At 34.4% G+C, this 20,306-nt stretch overlaps 2 protein-coding genes across 6 annotated transcripts in view; one reads left to right on the top strand and one right to left on the bottom strand.

Annotated features, from left to right (window-relative positions):
- LOC6041749 (hemicentin-1) overlaps positions 1-20,306 on the bottom strand; it is a 321,332-nt gene that overhangs the window by 65,186 nt on the left and 235,840 nt on the right. The gene's annotated exons all lie outside the window — the stretch shown is intronic.
- On the top strand, positions 444-1,063 carry LOC119768576 (40S ribosomal protein S24-like). The gene has a single exon (XM_038258597.1). It carries the CDS (start codon positions 517-519, stop codon positions 907-909), a length of 393 nt encoding a protein of 130 aa, XP_038114525.1. The 5' UTR covers positions 444-516; the 3' UTR covers positions 910-1,063.

Below are 20,306 nucleotides of genomic sequence, written 5' to 3'. Positions count from 1 at the left end.
AGAGACGAAAATAAACGTCAAGGTGCAGATAAATCAACATTACGTACTCGATGGAAAAGCATATGCATTATTCATATGATTTCTTCTTTTTTCTTTATTTAGACGGCAGTCTGCAGTTTTTTTGCAGCTGTTTCGGCAATTTGATTATCTGGCATCCCTGACTCCGACAACAAATCCGACATTTCATCACATACCAGTCTACTAGCGCAGCAGGTCATTGAGATTAAACGTCAAAGCTTTGAATGTAAACAAAACCCGCAATTTTCAATTTTGCAGTCATTCATAATGCAGTCCAGGTTTTTGATCTCAAACTGGCCAGCTCGGCAACCGTTCCGAACCGATTTTCGCTGGAACCTCTTGTCATTCAGGCGCCGACCTTGGTGAGTTACGCGCGAGATTGCTACCTAATCTCCCTACAACTAAATTGAATGTCATTCTAGGTTTCAGCTTTTACGCTAAAGTGCCGTGCCAGAACGTGTGGATTTTTTCCTCTGTCTGCTAAAAAGGACCGCCAAGATGTCGACCGCGACGATTCGTACCCGCCGTTTCATGACCAACCGGTTGTTGTGCCGCAAGCAGATGATCTGCGACTTGCTGCACCCGGGTCTGGCCTCGGTCTCGAAGAAGGAGATCCGCGACAAGCTGGCCGCCATGTGCAAGGTCACCCCGGATGTGGTGTTCGTGTTCGGCTTCAAGAACAACTTTGGCGGCGGCAAGTCGACCGGTTTCGGGCTCATCTACGACACCCTGGACAACGCCAAGAAGTTAGAACCCAAGCACCGACTGGGCCGCCACGGACTGTACGAGAAGAAGAAGATGACCCGCAAGCAGCGCAAGGAACGCAAGAACCGTATGAAGAAGGTGCGCGGAACCAAGAAGGCCAAGGTCGGACAGGCCGTCAAGAAGTAAGCGCTCTCTGCTTGGGTGCGGATGCTGCTGGGTGGCTGTCGTTGTTGTTGTCCCCTTGTTCCGGGGACAGCTGCAAGGGATGCTTTCTTGCTTGTGTGGGAACTAGAATATTCCATCAAACAAGGAAATATAAAAACACTTTAATGGTTAAGATGTCGACGCCACTTCGTTGTTTGAATAGTTCCGAATTCGTCTTCAGAAAGGATTTGATATTTGTCCAGCACAGCGAAATGAACGTTTCCTGGTCGACCTGGGTGTAGTCATTCAAAAGTACTCGGTCTCGATGTCAACGCGCCGAAACGGTTCCGGCAGATGGTTCTGATTATAGCCTTGCTTTCGGAAAAGTTACTCCCTGATCCTGCTGGGCACGCCGGGCGTCCGTTTTCGTCGCTTCTCCTTCAGTACATGGCAGCGTTGACTTATCGCCAGCAGCCAGCATCTGGCCCAATTTGGCCATTTCTGCCCGTTACTTCTCTCGCAGCTGGTCCTCTTTGCCAAACTCAGAGCTGGAAGCTTGACTCGCGGATCGTCCTTTTCGAAGTTATTTACAGGTGAGTACATTCCGTATTGTAAAATCACCTCCTTTTTAAGAACCTTGCGTAAGGTCGACAGTTAAGTTTTTGTTGTTGTTGAAAAGAAATGTTCACTGCTCCGTTGATTCTATAATGTGTTGTAATTTTCAAACGTTTTTTGTTGTTTAGCAGTACAGACATATTAACTTTATTATTGATCAATATGTGGTTTATTATTGGCAGTCAAACTTTGTCCAAAATGAGGTAGAATTTTATCTATTTGAACCATGATTTACAAAAACGTTTGAAAATTACATCAGATTCTAGATTCAACGGGGCAAAAAAAATTTTGGCTTCGGTAAATTTACGTAGATTTCATCGGAAATTTACATTTTCTGAAGCGCTATTTGTTCGGCACGATTAAATCGGATGGCATTTAAATTTACAATGAATTTGATGTAATTTCGCATCATTAATGACGTGCACTTTTGGTACATCATAAATGATGTAAATTTACCGAATTTTTTTTTTCTGTGTACCATTTTGTGGAAAAATCTCAAACCTGTCCCCTCGACTATCAAGGTCACCCTGGTGTACGGTTTTTTTTCTGAAAAGTCCTCATCATAACCTACAGTCATGCGGAAGACACCAAATCGATTAGAAAATTCATTTTCAAGATACAGATTTTTGAATATTCGCAGCCCGAAAATGTTAATGACAAACTTAAACTGACTTTTTTTTTTATTATTAATTCACGGACAAAGTTTCACAAAAAAATAGTACGAAAAAAAGTCAGTTTTCAAAAATGTGGAATAACATTTTTTTCAAATTTTCAGACATCTGTTTACATCTACCGGCAGCCACACTCCCCGTGAGCCCACAAACACGGTGGCAACCCCGGTTCCTCGAAAATCCCCGTGAAACGTACACAAACACACAAGCCGAGAGTCGGCAGGCGGCCGGAAATGAGCAAGAATTGGTTGCGTGCGTGCCAATCGGTGCCCCACCAACTCTCCACCTTTGGTTTCGTGCTGTTTCCGGAGTAGAATTTTTTGTTTACATTGCTTCCGAATGCTATTTTGCCAGTTTTGCCACTTTTGCTGGTTATTTTGTTAGGTTGGGGTGGTCCCTGGTTTGAAGTAAAACTGTAAAAAATGTTTCAAATGGGACAAATTTGTGAAATATTTGGCACGATACACAACTTGTTTGTTCCGGAAAATATGGGCTCCATCCTCCCTTTTAAATAAACTGAAAAGTTCGAACTCAGTTGCAGACTCGGTGCGGATTCCAAACCGGGAACTGCAAGTTCTACGCAAATTGCCGTTCTCGTACACGTTAACTATATTTTTCCTTAACGAGAAGAGTCGAAGGAGGCCGGAAAAATATATCATTTGACATGACGGTTTCTCCGCTCGTGTGCAACATTTCCGAGCATTTCGCAAACATTTCCCAGCTCCCTTCCCTTCGGCGTGGAAATTTATACCGGAATTACGCCCGAAAGTTATGCCCTCACGACTGCACTAGACTCGCTCGTTGAGATTTCCCGCCTGAAGTTATGCTTTAATGTTGGCAAACTCACAACAGAGAGAGAGAGAGAAGGGAAAAGTAATTTTCACAGTGGCCAGCACACTCCAACTGGGAATAGTGCTTTTGACCGCGCGGTGACGAGGACGTGCCCGGTGGGAAAATGCACGTGGGAGTAAGCACAATGGGAGAAGGGTGGAACGCTTTTTGGCCGGATGTGACCAGAATGCAGGAAAAGAGGTCAGAAAGAAGAAACTTAAGAAAAGAACAATGACGTTGAGTAATTGGTTCTGGGGGAGCAACGGCGTCGATAAATGTAATTATTTTGATTTCTTTTTCTTGCAGAAAATATTTAAAAATGAAATCATTAATCGGAAATGGTTGCCGCTATGACCCAATGACCTCCAAATCGGACCACAAGGAGATTAGCCATTCTGAAAAGGGTCGTTGGAAGCGGCAAGAGACCTAACAACATCTGGGACATAGATAATCAGCATAACCCAAGCCTGATTTAGATTGTAGTTTCCCATAATTTCGGTGCCGGCCAGCGGGAACAAAACTGGCGGGACCCATTAAAACACGCAAACAAGGGAAAATAGAAAAAAAATAAATTAAAATATTTTTTATCAACTACGGTTGTTCCATAACCTTGAACTTAACCATTCAATTTATTTTTGCCTTGCTCAATAGGGGGATGGCGTCGCTATTTTTAGACCACGTTTTCCACTTTTTCTTATCGAAACCGACTACTTTATCGACTTCATTTTGCTGGGCGAGATAGGACGTCGTCTATTTTTAGACGATGACTCAGCACTTTTCCACTCTTGCACTTAAAAAAACCAGATGGCAGCACGATGTAACGCCACGTCCCTATGAGGAATTGCTATAAAATCACTCGAAAATGGAACTTCTTAAATACACCTTCACGTATACATATCCGGAAAAAACGGAATCGACGTAACACCTTATAATGTGGCCCTCTTAAACCTTGCGGTTTCGTCAACGGATCCACAGCAGGCCCGTATCCAGGATTCTTCAATGGGGGGTGTTTTCCCCCATAAGGCGTTAGGGGTGTAAGTGTGTTATAGGAAGGGCGTATACAGTCAACAAATGCGTACCAAACAAAAACGTGAAATTTGCTTTATATATTGTAGCAGTAATGCTAAAAAAATATCTAAACATCAATAAGTTCATGAATATATTGTTATTCTTGCATATATTATTGATGTGATATATGTGATAGAAAATATTGAAATAACGTTATTGAATCCTTGATAGTTTAGATTTAGAGATCTAACTGTTTTAGAACAGTTAGAAAACTGTTCAACTTTTATAGTGCATTGCACCATGAAAGTGAACAGTTTTATTCCTGGTTCCCGTTGGCATGAACTCTGTTCACGATTACGCGAACTCATTTGTTTGAGTGCATACAATTGCTTACGAGGCCATTTCACGAAGCGGAACACCACTCGAAATTGACTTTTTCTGAACATGCCTGAAATTTAGCGGAGCTGTTTATCCTATCGAAACATGCAAAATCCCTACTTTTTGGCACCGCCCCAAAGTTTTACGATTTTCATCTATTTTTTTTATATTAAATTAATTAGTTTTCAAATGGCCATGTCTTGGATACAAAAAAGCAAAAATCGACTGCTTTTTTAAGAAACACTGAATTCATCAAATTTTTTATTCGAATCAAACTTGACTTGTTAGGGCAAGTTGATCATCCCTGCATCATTTATTCTAATTGCTCAAAATGCTGCCATGTTTGATTTTAATCAAAATCATGACGCTGAATTGAATCAGCGTCAAGTTTCTTTTAAAAATTGCAGTCGAATATTGCTCTACCAATTTTTTTTCCAAAATATTTGACAAAGTTTTTTTTAACTGGCGAAAATCGCAAAACTTTGGGGCAATGTCAAAAAATAGAAGATTTTTGCATGTTTCAATATGATAAACAGTTTCGCCAAATTTCAGCAGGATCAGAAAAAGAAGATTTCGAATTTGTACTTTTTTGTTTCCAGTTGGGGAGAAATGACTCTATATAAAAAAAAACACTTTGGCGTACATAGTCAAAGTTGGATTTGGATCTGGCCGATAACGATCTAAGTATTTTACTAACAAAATCCAGGAGGGCCTATCCAGTTAGTCAAAGGCTTTATAATAAAAATAGCTGGCCGTTTTAGTGCGATTTCGATTTTTCAAGATTTTTATGAGGGCGTATTAAGCTAAACTTTAGTTTTTTTCAAGGCGTCAACGATCAAAGTTTTTTTAAATAATTTTTATGAAGGCGTATTAAGCGAGAGTTAAGTTTTTTTTTCAAGGCGTCAGCGATCTAAGCTTTTTTTTATATATTTTCTAGAGGGCGTATTTAGTGACAGTTGATTTTTTTTCAAGCCGTCAACGATCAAAGTTTTTTTTTTTTAAATAATTTATTGAGGGCGAATTTAGAAAAAGTTTTTTTTTCAAGGCGCCAACGATCAAATTTTTTTAAAATAATTTTTATGAAGGCGTATTAAGCGAGAGTTTAGTTTTTTTTCAAGGCGTCAGCGATCAAAGTTTTTTTTTATTTTGTTGAGGGCGTATTTAGTGACAGTTGAATTTTTTTTCCAGTCGTCAACGATCAAAGTTTTTTTTTTAAATATTTTCTTGAGGGCGTATTCAGTGGAAGTTTTTTTCAAGCCGTCAACGATCAAAGTTTTTTTTAATAATTTCTTGAGGGCGTATTAGTGAAAGTTTTTTTTTTTTTAAGGCGCCAACGATCAAAGTTTTTTTTTAATAATTTTTATGCAGGCGTATTAAGCGAGAGTTTAGTTTTTTTCAAGGCGTCAACGATCAAAGTTTTTTTTAAAATAATTTATTGAGGGCGTATTTAGTGACAGTTGATTTTTTTTCAAGCCGTCAACGATCAAAAATTTGTTTTAAATAATTTATTGAGGGCGTATTTAATGAAAAAAACATTTTCAAGGCGTCAACGATCAAAGTTTTTTTTTAATAATTTATTCAGGGCCAATTCAGTGAAACTTTTTTTTTCAAGGCGTCAACGATCAAAGTTTTTTTTTTAAATTTATGAAGGCGTATTAAGCGAGAGTTTAGTTTTTTTTTTCAAGGCGTCAGCGATCAAAGTTTTTTTATATTTTCTTAATGGCGTATTTAGTGACAGTTGAATTTTTTTTTCCAGTCGTCAACGATCAAAGTTTTTTTTAAATATTTTATTGAGGGCGTATTCAGTGGAAGTTTTTTCAAGCCGTCAACGATCAAAGTTTTTTTTAATAATTTCTTGAGGGCGTATTAGTGAAAGTTTTTTTTTCAAGGCGCCAACGATCAAAGTTTTTTTTTAATAATTTTTATGCAGGCGTATTAAGCGAGAGTTAAGTTTTTTTCAAGGCGTCAGCGATCAAAGTTTTTTTTTATATTTTCTTGATGGCGTATTTAGTGACAGTTGATTTTTTGTCAAGCCGTCAGCGATCAAAGTTTTTTTTTTTATTTATGAAGGCGTATTAAGCGAGAGTTTAGTTTTTTTCAAGGCGTCAACGATCAAAGTTTTTTTTAAAATAATTTATTGAGGGCGTATTTAGTGACAGTTGATTTTTTTTCAAGCCGTCAACGATCAAAAATTTGTTTTAAATAATTTATTGAGGGCGTATTTAATGAAAAAAACATTTTCAAGGCGTCAACGATCAAAGTTTTTTTTTAATAATTTATTCAGGGCCAATTCAGTGAAACTTTTTTTTTCAAGGCGTCAACGATCAAAGTTTTTTTTTTAAATTTATGAAGGCGTATTAAGCGAGAGTTTAGTTTTTTTTTTCAAGGCGTCAGCGATCAAAGTTTTTTTTTTATATTTTCTTAATGGCGTATTTAGTGACAGTTGAATTTTTTTTTCCAGTCGTCAACGATCAAAGTTTTTTTTAAATATTTTATTGAGGGCGTATTCAGTGGAAGTTTTTTTTTCAAGCCGTCAACGATCAAAGTTTTTTTTAATAATTTCTTGAGGGCGTATTAGTGAAAGTTTTTTTTTTCAAGGCGCCAACGATCAAAGTTTTTTTTTAATAATTTTTATGCAGGCGTATTAAGCGAGAGTTAAGTTTTTTTCAAGGCGTCAACGATCAAAGTTTTTTTTTAAATAATTTATTGAGGGCGTATTTAGTGACAGTTGATTTTTTTTCAAGCCGTCAACGATCAAAAATGTGTTTTAAATAATTTATTGAGGGCGTATTTAATGAAAAAAACATTTTCAAGCCGTCAACGATCAAAGTTTTTTTTAATAATTTATTCAGGGCCAATTTAGTGAAACTTTTTTTTTCAAGGCGTCAACGATCAAAGTTTTTTTTTTATTTATGAAGGCGTATTAAGCGAGAGTTTAGTTTTTTTCAAGGCGTCAGCGATCAAAGTTTTTTTTTATATTTTCTTGATGGCGTATTTAGTGACAGTTGATTTTTTGTCAAGCCGTCAGCGATCAAAGGTTTTTTTTTTATATTTTCTTGAGGGCGTATTTAGTGACAGTTGAATTTTTTTCAAGTCGCCAACGATCAAAGTTTTGTTTTAATTATTTATTGAGGGCGTATTTAGCGAAAAAAAAATTTCAAGGCGTCAACGATCAAAGTTTTTTTTTTTAAATAATTTATTGAGGGCAAATTTAGTGAATGTTTTTTTTTCAAGGCGTCAACGCTCAAAGTTTTTTTTAAATAATTTTCATGAAGGCGTATTAAGCGAGTGTTTAGTTGTTTTTTTTTTTCAAGGCGTCAGCGATCAAAGTTTTTTTTTTTATATTTTCTTGAGGGCGTATTTAGTGGAAGTTTTTTTGCAAGGCGTCAACGATCAAAGTTTTTTTTAATATTTTCTTGAGGGCGTATTTAGTAGAAGTTTTTTTGCAAGGCGTCAACGATCAAAGTTTTTTTTTTTAATTTCTTGAGGGCGTATTTAGTGACAGTTGATTTTTTTTTTTTCAGGCCGTCAACGATCAAAGTTTTTTTTTATATTTTCTTAAGGGCGTATTTAGTAAAAGTTTTTTTTTCAAGGCGTCAACGATCAAAGATTTTTTTTTAATTATTTTTATGAAGGCGTATTAAGCGAGAGTTTAGTTTTTTTTAAAGGCGTCAACGATCAAAGCTTTTTTTATATTTTCTTGAGGGCGTATTTAGTGACAGTTGATTTTTTTTCAGGCCGTCAACGATCAAAGTTTTTTTTAAATATTTTCTTGAGGGCGTATTTAATGAAAGTTTTTTTGCAAGGCGTCAACGATCAAAGTTTTTTTTAATAACTTCTTGAGGGCGTATTTAGTTAAAGTTTTTTTTAAGGCGTCAACGATCAATGTTTTTTTGAAATTATTTTCATGAAGGCGTATTAAGTGAGACTTTAGTTTTTTTCAAGGCGTCAGCGATCAAAGCTTTTTTGATATTTTCTTGTTGGTGTATTTAGTGGACGTTTTTTTGCAAGGCGTCAACGATCAATGTTTTTTTTAATAATTTCTTGAGGGCGTATTTAATTAAAGTTTTTTTTTTCAAGGCGTCAACAATCAAAGTTTTTTTTTAATATTTTCTTGAGGGCGTATTTAGTGCTAGTAGCGTTTTTCTCAAGGCGTCACCGATCAAAGTTTTTTTTTTAAATTTTCTGGAGGGTGTATTTAATGAAAGTTGGGTTTTTTCAAGGCGTCATCGATCAGTTTTTTGCAAATATCTTCATGAGGGCGTATAGAGTAAGAGTTTAGTTTTTCTCTTGGCGTCAACGAACATAGTTATTTTAAATATTTTTAAAAGGGCGTGTTTTGTGAAAGTGGAGTTTTTTCTTAGCGTCAAATGTTATTATGAGGGCGTATTTACTGTGGCGGGCGTATTTACTGAGTTTTCACTTGATGGCGTATCAGTGAGAGTGAAGTTTTTCTCTGGTGTCAAATTTTGATAGTCATAAAAAATGCCGGCCCTTCGGGGCGTTAGGGGTGTAAGACATTTTTTTCCATGGGGGGTGTTGAACACCCATAACACCCCCCTTAGATACGGCCCTGATCCACAGGCGTGTATCGTTCTTTTTGCGACAAGACTCTGCCTCCCGGGTCTCCTAAGTGTGAAAGTATGGGCACGGGGAGAGGGCACCGAATACCTATATTTTACACTTAGAATTTTTTGCGTCCGCCCCGGGATTCGAACCGGCAACCTCTGGATTGTGAGTCCAGTGCGCGGTCCGATTGATCCACACAGGCAGACATATCCATATACGTATCCGTATACATATCCACTCAGAATTATTTCTGTGAGGATGTGTGTAGACATGATTTTTCCGGGTTTGCCTTATTCGGTTCGTTTCTGGATCCCCTAAAATCCCATCAAAACTTATTTAGTTTAGTGAAGTATTTCAAAAGTTAGGCTATGAGAAAGATATTTAATGATACAGCTGAGCTTTTTGAGATAATTCTTGAAATTTCCAATAGATGGCAGCAAAAAACTCATTAGCCTGAACATTTTATGGCAGCAACGTTAGGAAGATTTTATAGCATTTTGATAGTATCTATTCAAGCGCAAGGAGGAAGGTAGCAATTCCTGAGGTGGTTTAAGAAACGTGTTTAACACTTTACAACCCAACCCCTCCTTTATGCGGGCTTTGATTTAAAAAATCGCAAAAAATCCATATTTCAAACAATTTTTGATTTTTAAAAAGCATTGCAAAGAGGAACTCCTAAAATTTTAGATAATTTATGGGTTGGAAACTTTACTTATTTTATGTGACTTTTCCAATGTTTTTTTAAATGTCATTTTATTAGGGGTCAACTTTGGCCGTGTTTAACTAACATTTCCTATATTCTATGTAAAAAGAAGTATGCAGTAACTTTTTTAGTGTCCCAGACTATGCCTCTACAAATTTGTTTTACAATTGAAATGAAAATGGTGCAATTTTATAGCAGAAAATGTTATTAAACTAATAAAAAAATGAAAAAGAGACCTGTAAAACATTAAAAAATAAGATAGACAAAATGTAATGATAAAATGTGGTAGAATAGGTCAAATGCTACCAAAAACAAACATAAACTGAACAGGGGAAAATATAAATTTTCGAAAAAAATTGGGCAGTAGAGGCTTAATTTAATAGCAACCTCAATTTGAGAACACCATAAATCATTTTTAAATAACCTTACTTTTAAGAGCAAAATGTTTTTGAAAAGCTGTCCTTGAGTGACAGAACCTGAAATTCTTCATATTTATCTGCATGTGAAGATACTTTTTGTATATCTTTATTTAAGTCTTGAGTACACCAAATAACGAGCCCAATTTTGACTCCAAACTACCAATCCGTCACCAAATTAGTGGAAAACCCGTATTTTTTCGAACGTTCAAAAATGGAAGGGGTGAGCTCGGATTCGTCATCAGAGACCAAAGATACCCATTAGGACAAAGTTTCACTTTTTCCGATTTCGTGTGAATTGGCGGAGAATTACCCACTAACTTCATGGGATGTGCAACAAAAGGTTTGAAGACATAAGGTCGAATGGACAAAAGTTCGAATCCCAAAAGGTCGAATGGACAAAAGGTCCAATGGACATAATGTCGAAAGGATAAAAGGTCGAATGTGAAAAATGAAACTAGTATTATGAATAGTTTTTTATGAATATTTTAGAAGTTAATAGCGTAGAAAATATTATTGAAAGAAAAATCTTATAGAGAAATCCGATTTTGTTCTGAGAGTTTATTCATCCTTTTAGTAATGATCTTTTTTTTTAGAAGTTTTCCATTCCTTAACCCTTTCAGGCCTGATGAGTCATACTAGGGTTTCCATAAGCGTTGATTACTTGCCAGTCTGCTAATTACTCAAGCTACTGGTCCAAAATGATTAATTACTCGAATAACTTAATTATTTTTTACTACGATAAAAAACATTTAATTTAAATTTAAGTATTCATTTCTACGGTTCTAAACTAAATTATTTATAAATAGCTCATTCGATAGCTCTTTCAAAAATTATGCTGTTTACTTTTTTTTTGTACCAATCTGGGTATTGTGAATTTCACGTATAATTTTTATTGAAAATAGCTATAGGCGATCAAACGTCAAAAATGCCCCCCACTAGAGGGCGCTGGAACTTTGAGTGATGTTTACATGATATCCTAAAGCGAGTTAATTGGTTTGAAATTTGGAATTTTTTATTTTATTATAAAATTGACATTAGTATTTATTTATACCATTTTTCGGTTAAAAATAAGTAGCTCAATTGATATCTATAGATTTTTAACAGGTCCTATAAACATATGAAACACAATCGCTTATAGGACCTTTTGAAAAAACTCTGGATATGAACAATAATATTCGTTTCATGGCCAATTTAACCTGTTCATTATCTGATTCGAAATTCCATTATGTTTCACATTTCAATCAACCGAACCCTTATCAATCAATTGCAAAAGAAGATTGTTTAAGTTGACTTACGTTTTTGAAGTCATGTTTGTCATAAAAGCAAAAAAAAAATACTGAACTGTTTTACTTCAATAAATGAATTTTAATAATATTTTCAGCTTCCAAAGTCGAAGCCATTAAAATATAGAAGTTGTTTGAAAAAAGGCCCCCTGATTATTCGAGCCAAACATAAACTTTGACAACTATTTGCAGCGGCTCTACTTGAAAATTGTGAAATTCATCAAAATAACGTTAAGTTTTAAAACGTTTTTCAAACATTGGTTTGACATTACTTTGCATGTTTTTTTTCTCACGCAAATTAAAAAAACCTGTTACTGAAAAGACGGATAATGTGGAACGTGACATTTACATTGGATTTAATTTCCACATCTGAATTTTAGTCGATTTTAATTTCACTGAGTTTGATTTTTAGCTTAGCTCTTAATAGAGAGATATTACAGGACTGTCATTTTCTGCATATGATGAAAAAATATAAAAAAATACATATCTTTATTGTTATTGATTAATTGACTTGAAAACTATGTTTTTTTATGATTACTAAGTATATTTTGGTTTTAAATATTTGATCCACATAAACTTCAAATAATTTTGACTGCCTATTAGAAGGAAAAGCTTAAAAAAATTAATCAATTCTAATGCAGTACCTACAAAAAAAAATATTTTAATTATTGCTTAATAAAAATGAATAGATTTTGGATTCACCAAACATTTTTCACTGAGTAATATATCATGGCGTTTTGTTGTTAATCAGCTTCGGTAAAAATAAATTTTAGGAGAGTTTTAGAAGAGAACTATGGTGAATAAGGCCTTCTACATACAGAATCAGTTTTTTTAATCTTTGCGTTTCACTCTAATTTGAAATTTATAAAATACTGTTATAATAGATTATATCTAAATAGTTTCGTTGATAAAGTACAAAATCAATTACTTGAATTACTCAAAAAACTACGTTAATTACCAATTAATTACTTTAAATTACTCTAATTACCATGAATTACTAAGTAATTAAAGAATTTCCTAATTACCAGCTACAAATCAAAGTAATTATTAATTACTTGCCAGTCTGAGGCCTTGCTGAGAACCCTTGGGGTCATATATGACCCAAATATGAAAAATTGGCCTTTAATTTTTGTATGGTCAAAAGAATCATTTTCCCATCATTGAATAAATTTTTTATTTTTTGAAAATTCAGGCCTGAAAGGGTTAACAAAATATCAGTTCTTGTAATAACATTTTGTAATAATAATGAGGATTTTTCTATTCTTTGAAACACGAACAGTTCTTTGAGAAAAAAGTTCAACATCTGAATTATTTTGGAAGTTTATTTATAGGTAAAAAATTACCTATTCTTGATTAACAAATTGGTCGACATTTATGTATTTTCCAATTTTATTCAAGCAACATTTCCGTGACTGTCGTAATGTTTTTGTGAGTTTTTCCATTCTTTCCAATATGAGCTGTTACTCAAAATAAAAAGTTCAACTTCAAAAATATTTTTTAAGTTTTAACCAACTTGCACAAAATCCGTAAAAGTTGCCCCGACCTCTCTTCGATTTGCGTGAAATTTTATTTCAAGGGGTATCTTTTGTACCTGATCACGAATCCGAGGTCCGTTTTTTGGTATCTCGTGACGGAAGGGCGGTATGACCCCTTCCATTTTTTGAACATGCGAAAAAAGAGGTGTTTTTTGATAATTTGGTGATAAGATAGAAATTTGATGTCAAAGGGACTTTTATGTAAAATTGTACGCCCGATTTGATAACATACTCAAAATTCCGAAACAAACGTGTTTTTCATAAAAAAAAACACTTAAAAAGTTTTCAAAATCCTGCCATTTTCCGTTTCGTTACTGGACAATTTTTTTGAATATGTCATTCAAATTGACCCAGAAGGGTCATTTTTCACTTAGAACAAAAAATTTTCATTTTGAAATTTCGTGTTTTTTAACTTTGTAGGGTTATTTTTTGGAGTGTAACAATGTTGCACAAAGCTTTTTTTCGTTAAACTAAGATACTTTGTTTCGTAAAATCGCGATAACTCGTGAAGTTTATAAGCAAATCCCTTATGTTATGTATCCAAATTTTTGTAATTGTCTGCTCTACAGCTTTGTGCCACATTGTTACACTCTAAAAAATAACCCTGCAAAGTTAAAAAACACGAAATTTTAAAATGAAAAAATATGTTCTTAATGAAAAAAATACCCTTCTGGGTCAATGTAGATTTGGAATGGACATTAAATTTGTTTCAGAAAATTTAAAAGCAGCGAAAAATGGAAGAGTTTCCAAAAAAAAATAGTGTTTTTCTACAAAAAATACTTTTTTTTGAATTTCGAACACGCCATCAAATTGGTAGTTCAATTTTACATAAAAGTCCCTTTGACACCAAATTTCTAGCTCTTTTCAGGTTACAAATGATTGAAAATTATAAAATTTTTCGCATGTAAGGGGTCGTACCGCTCCTCCGTCCGAGATATAAAAAAAAGGATCTCAAATCCGTGACCAGGGACAAAGTTTCACGCAAATTGAAGAGGGGTCGGGGTAACTTTATCCAATATCGTGTGAGTTGGCGGACCCTACGGCAAATAGTACTTAAATGGTTGTTGTCTATACGGGTTAAATTTACCAAAGTCGACGCAAAAGTTAAAACCATTTTTTTATACTTTTAACTGTTTGAATCCTTGTTTAAAAAAAATGAAAATTGAGTTGAGTTGAGTATTTCCCCAGGTGTGCTCTCCCACCAGGTACCAAAAAATCAATCAGTAAAACTCATACTTCACGACTGAACCTGGACATTGATTTGATGGTTTCAGATTTCCATCAGGTCGTTTCGCCAAGCCGGTTTGCTGCTCCAATTCAGTTTGGACTCCAAAGGATTCGCCACTTGGGCTGCAGCCAAGTCAGCCCGCTTCGGAATGCAGTGTCAAGTTGCAACAGTTCCTTGTTGGGTGGACCACACACCGGTGGTGGACGCACGGTCCACTGGTTCCGAAAGCGGCATCCCCGTAATGACGCTTGTGTGCGCTCACAGGAGCAGAAAAATAGCATCAGCCCTGCGAGTGAGTGCTGCCTTGTCGAACCCCGGTGGGTGGTTTGGTTTTGAATTGGGGTTCTAACTCAGAGATGGGAAAATGCTTTAATTTTAATTTTTTTGTTAATATTTTATGTTTTTAAAAATGAAATTAATTTGTATGAATTATTATAGTTATAACATATTTCATTTCTTTCAATTAATATTGATTTTAATCACGGCCCAACAAAGCATAGCCCCATTGCACCTTCAATCGCGCGCACGCAAGTACGAACGCGTTGAAGAGTGGGCTTTCAGTTTTTCCAACCGTTGAGAGTTGGCTACGCCACTCTGACTAACCGAGGCCGACGCAGTCGACAATGCTAGAACCGGGGGCCTGGCGGTGGTGGATTCTATTTCAGTCAGTGGCGGCCAACATCGGTACTCGAAAAAGTGCTTTGAGATTCGACCAACCGGGAACAGGGTCCGGTTGTGAAGTGTGCATTCTTCCACCTGTACCCACCACCGACCGCCGTTTGGAACCGTGTCTGTGATGAGCTAAATGGTTTCCGCTCCAGGGGGAAAAGTCCGAACGGGCATCGTTTTGACGGTTATTCACCGGAATTCGCACACACGCACGTGCACTTTCGGGATAGGGAAATAGGGTTTCCGGAGTGGGAGTTGATGGGAAGGTAAGAAACACTGCAAGGAATTTCTTGATGGACTTCCTGAAATTTGGGTTTTGATTGATTCTTATAGGAAGATAATTTTAAGAATTGCTGGTATGATACCGTTTGTGCGTTTGAAATTTCATTGAATGTTACTTGCAGTAGAGTTGAATTTTATTGAACAACTTTGCTCTAAGGGGCACTTTTGGTCCAAATCCGAGGTCCATTTTTCGATACCTCGTGACGGTGAGGCGGTGCTTTTTCATATTTTTTTCAGTGCAGAGATTTGATGACATACTCAAATCAAATCAAATTATTCGCTCTACAACATTGCCTTAGCGTTCTCGATTGCGAGATTCCTACTCGAAACTATCTCGGGATTCAAACTGACGACCTTTGGATTCCCAAGTAACATTTTTTTTTTCTGGAGTTCTACAAGAGCTCTTCAAGATAGCTACAGCATAAATCATATACTTTTAAATTTGTGAAAAGAACAGTGTTTAAATAACGAAAAGCAAACTAAAGCTGAACAGCCACAGCTGACCACTTATTATGTAAATCGAATGTGGTTTTAAAAAAAAAATTAAGAAAGTATATTTAATTACAAAAAAAAGTCAAAATTGAAGCTTTTTTTTTTAAAAAAAAACTTGACATTCAAATAACTCGTGATGGATTATTCTGTTCTACAGCCTTGTAAAACAATGATAAACTCTAAAAATTAACCCGGAAAAGCTACAAAAAAATATAGTTTCAAACTAGAACAAAATAGCTTTAAATAAAAAAATATACTTATCTGCGTCATTGCAGATTCAAAATGTCTCTTGATTTATGATAGTTTTTTTAAATTTTTGAGTATGTCACCGCCATTCGTCGGATGGGGAAGTAAATGTTGGCCCCGGTATAACCTAAAGGGTTAGGTCGATAGCTCAGTCCAGGTGTAGGAGTTGGATTCACAACCCAAGTAACATTTTTTTCCAGGAGTTCTACAAGAGCTCTTCAAGATAGCTACAGCATAGCAGTTTGGACCGCGGTAGGATAAAATTCTCTTCAAAACTTTTTCAGGAGTTTGGAAGAGTACTTGAAGAGAGTTTTATCCTACCGCGGTCCAAACTGATATGCTGTAGCTATCTTGAAGAGCTCTTGTAGAACTCCTGGAAAAAAATGTTACTTGGGTTGTGAATCCAACTCCTACACCTGGACTGAGCTATCGACCTAACCCTTTAGGTTATACCGGGGCCAACATTTACTTCCCCATCCGACGAATGGCGGTGACATACTCAAAAATTTAAAAAAAACTATCATAAATCAAGAGACATTTTGAATCTGCAATGACGCAGATAAGTATATTTTTTTATTTAAAGCTATTTTGTTCTAGTTTGAAACTATATTTTTTTGTAGCTTTTCCGGGTTAATTTTTAGAGTTTATCATTGTTTTACAAGGCTGTAGAAAAGAATAATCCATCACGAGTTATTTGAATGTCAAGTTTTTTTTAAAAAAAAAAAGCTTCAATTTTGACTTTTTTTTTGTAATTAAATATACTTTCTTATTTATTTTTTTTAAACCACATTCGATTTACATAATAAGTGGTCAGCTGTGGCTGTTCAGCTTTAGTTTGCTTTTCGTTATTTAAACACTGTTCTTTTCACAAATTTAAAAGTATATGATTTATCATTTTTGTATCACTAGGTACAATGAGAAAAAAAATGTTAAGAAAACTTAACCTAACCTTAAACTAACATAAACTAAACCAATCCTTGAATCAAGGACAATTTTGACAATTTTTGACCAGTTTTTCGAAGTTTAAACCACTAAAACCTAATCGTGAAAGCAAAAATGTTTTTTTTTTTCAGAAAATTTCATCAAATTCAGCATAAAATCGACCCTTTGAACAATTTTTGTGGGTTGTGAATTGCTAGAATAACAGATTTTTATTACCAGCCTATTTACCGTCAACCGGGGTCACATTGATAGCCCAGGTGATAAGAGAAAAAGACTGACTTGAATAAAAAAAGAGAATGTAAGGTTTCTTAAATGTTAAATCTTAAATGTTAACTGAAGTAGTTTCAAAACAGAATTCTATTGAATACGGTCATGCCCCGTTTTTGCACGCCTCGGTTTTGCACATTTTTTTCACAAAAATACGTATTTTTCCTGTATTTTAAAAAATGCAATGTTTCTCGAAAAAATACTCCACATTACTGTTTTTGCAAAATGGGTATCAATTGATCGGCATTTTAAAAATATTTCTAATGTTATAATTTTTATTTGTAAATGCTAAAAAAATTCACAAAACAACGTATTTTGAAAAAAAAAAAAATATCAAAATTTTAGTTATTTACAACATGGGTATCAAACGATCGGGATTTTTTCATACATTTCGACTGTTATAACACAAACTTTTGAAAATACTAAAGAAAATTTACAAAGCTACGTATTTTTGAAAAAAAAAACTCAATATTTCATATTTTCACAACATGGGTATCAAATGATCGGATTTTTTACGTTTTGAATGTCATAACCACATTCAAAAAATAAAATAAAAAAATCCACCAAACTACTTAATTTCGAGTTAATACTCAAATATTAAGTTTTTTTTTCAATATGAATGTCAAATGAATGGGATTTTTTCATACATTTCGAATATTGTATCATTTGTTGAAAATACTAAAAATTTCAACGCAACTAAATATTTTTGAAAAAAAAAAACACTCAAAATTTCAGATTTTTACAATTTGGATGTCAAACGATCGGATTTTTTTCATAAATTTCAAAATTTATAGCACTAATTTTTGAAAATACTAAAAAAAATCACAAAACCACGTATTTTCAGAAAAAAAATCAAAGTGTCAGTTTTTTTTCAGTATAGGTATCAAATGATTGTGATTTTTTCATTCATTTCGAATATTGTATATTTTTTTTTTGATTTGTATATTTTTTTGAAAAATCTTAAGATTTTCACGAAACTACATATTTTCAACAAAAAAAAAAAAAAAAAAAAACACTCAAAAATTCAGTTTTTTACAATATGGATATCAAACAATTGGGTTTTTTCAAACATTTCGAATGTTTTAACACATTTTTTGAAAAAAAAAAAACTGAAATTTCTCACGAAACTTCGTATTTTTGAAAAAATGCTCACAATTCTTATTTATCACAATATGGAAATCAAATGTTCGAGATATTTTAATTAATTTCGAAAGCTAGGATTTTTTTTTCAAACACTCAATAGTTTCACAAAACTACGTTTTTTCTAAAAAATACTTAAAATTTTCACAAAACTAGGAATTTTCTAAAAAATACTCGTAATTTCAAAGTTTTAAAATTTATTACATTCGAAAATTTTTAAAACATACCGATCATTTCTTAGCCAACTAGAATTTAATTATTTTTATTACAAAATTTGTAGTTTTGTGGAAATTTTGAGTGTTTTCATAAAAAAGTTATAACATTCGAATTGAATGAAAAAAAAATCGATCATTTGATACCCATATTGCAAAAAAACTGAAATTTTGATATTTTTTCGACATTACGTAGTTCTGTGAAAATGTTGAGTGCTTTCAAAAAATGTTTATATTACATTTGAAATGTATGGAAAAATCCCAATCATTTTATACCAATATTGTAAAAACAGAAATTTTGAGAATTTTCGATAATAAGTAGTTTTGTGAAAATTTGACGTTCGAAATGTATGACATAAACACGATCAATCGATATATGTGTGATATATGATATATGTAATAAATATTTTGAGGTTTTTTTGTGCAAAAACTTGTAAAACAGATATTATTTTTTTAACAAATTTTAGAACTCAGTTAAAGATGCCAAATCAAATTTGTCATTAGAAATAACTTCACACGTTTTGCATAAAGTGTATCGTTTTCAAGTAAATGGTTATTAATGTCAAATTTGACATTTTTTTAAATGTTTTTCTTAATTGAAACAAATGGATGAAGTGATATAAAAAAAATGTAATGAACAATTTTTTTTCAGTATCTGATGTCTAATAAATCTTTATTTTTCATCTCACAATATCTCGGAAACTATTGGTTCGATGATCAACGTTAATAAATGAAACTTTTGTGATATTTTCTACTTATTTCTTTTGAATAATTCACTATTTTAAACAAAAAAGTAGTTTTGTTTGAAATCGTAAAGTATGACTCTTCTTTCTATCAACCAACAATCGTATTTGATACATTTTATGTCAAGAGATTTTTTGATAATAAAGCGTTCAAGAAAGATGTAATTCCACGCAGAAAAACAGCTCAATTAAGTTCGTATCATCCCTTGTGCTAAAGAAGAAAAAAAAAAACGCAAAAATCTTCAGAAAACTACCGTTGACGCTCTATCCACGATGTTGAGTCTCGCACCATGAGTGGCGTATTATTCTGCCCCGGTGTGTGGAATTTATCAGCAAACTATACACGATGCACGATTTCTCACGGAATAAATGACGTCGTCGTCGTCGTTGACAAAGGAGAGCCCACGGGGGGGTGCGGGGTTGACGCATATTTATCCCTGGGCTCCGAGAAGCGAACGCGTTCCGTAAATATTTTCCACGTCTAATATATATGCTAATACCCCCGGTCTTTGGGTCGTCATTCTTGGAGCCATCACCAGCATACATGCCTCCGCATGGAGCGTTGAAACGCGGACATGCAGAGCTCAGAATAGATCAGCAGTCGGAGAAACCACCGAAAGTTGGTGATTTTGCGAGATTGGTTTCATAGTTTGATGGGAATTGGAGTGGGTTGTTAAACAGAGCGCGCGTAGATCACTAGATCAATCTACGGAGAGGTGCGGATTACAAGCGATCTTAGAAAATTTCCCCACAATAACTAGCTTATTAGAATCTCGTGAACCACTCTAACCACGAGCTGAGATGTCTTGCAGATTGTGGTTGTCATCTGGGAATCCTTCACAGTCATATTTGTGTCGTACCCAACTCTAGCTAGTTATCTTCTCCTTAGCCACTGGAGAAGACATCGTTTTGAGGAGGTTTGATAGTTTTCATCATACTCTCAAATTCTCACTTCACTTGGTACCATAAGATTGAAAGAAGACTTTTTTTTATTCTTGAACTCTACGATTCATCACTTTGTATACGTTTCAAACAAACTGAAAACTTCTCATCGCACAAAAGTTTCACGATAACCGAGTCGAAAATAAATAATCACCCAAATAATTTCCATGGTGGTGCTTTCTCGCAAAGATTAATGACGTCCGGTTTAGTGTACGACTTTTCTTGCTTGCAGTTTTCCCTCAACTCGACTTTTCTTTTCCCTCA

Source organism: Culex quinquefasciatus, chromosome 3 (assembly GCF_015732765.1).
Source record: "Culex quinquefasciatus strain JHB chromosome 3, VPISU_Cqui_1.0_pri_paternal, whole genome shotgun sequence".
Taxonomy (NCBI): domain Eukaryota; kingdom Metazoa; phylum Arthropoda; class Insecta; order Diptera; family Culicidae; genus Culex; species Culex quinquefasciatus.
The sequence above is the reverse complement of the archived record's forward strand: the minus strand, read 5'-3'. Positions and strand labels throughout refer to the sequence as shown.

What these genes read in the sequence shown, in the direction of transcription:
- LOC119768576 (XM_038258597.1), top strand. Translation starts at nt 517, where the DNA reads ATGTCGACCGCGACGATTCGTACCCGCCGTTTCATGACCAACCGGTTG.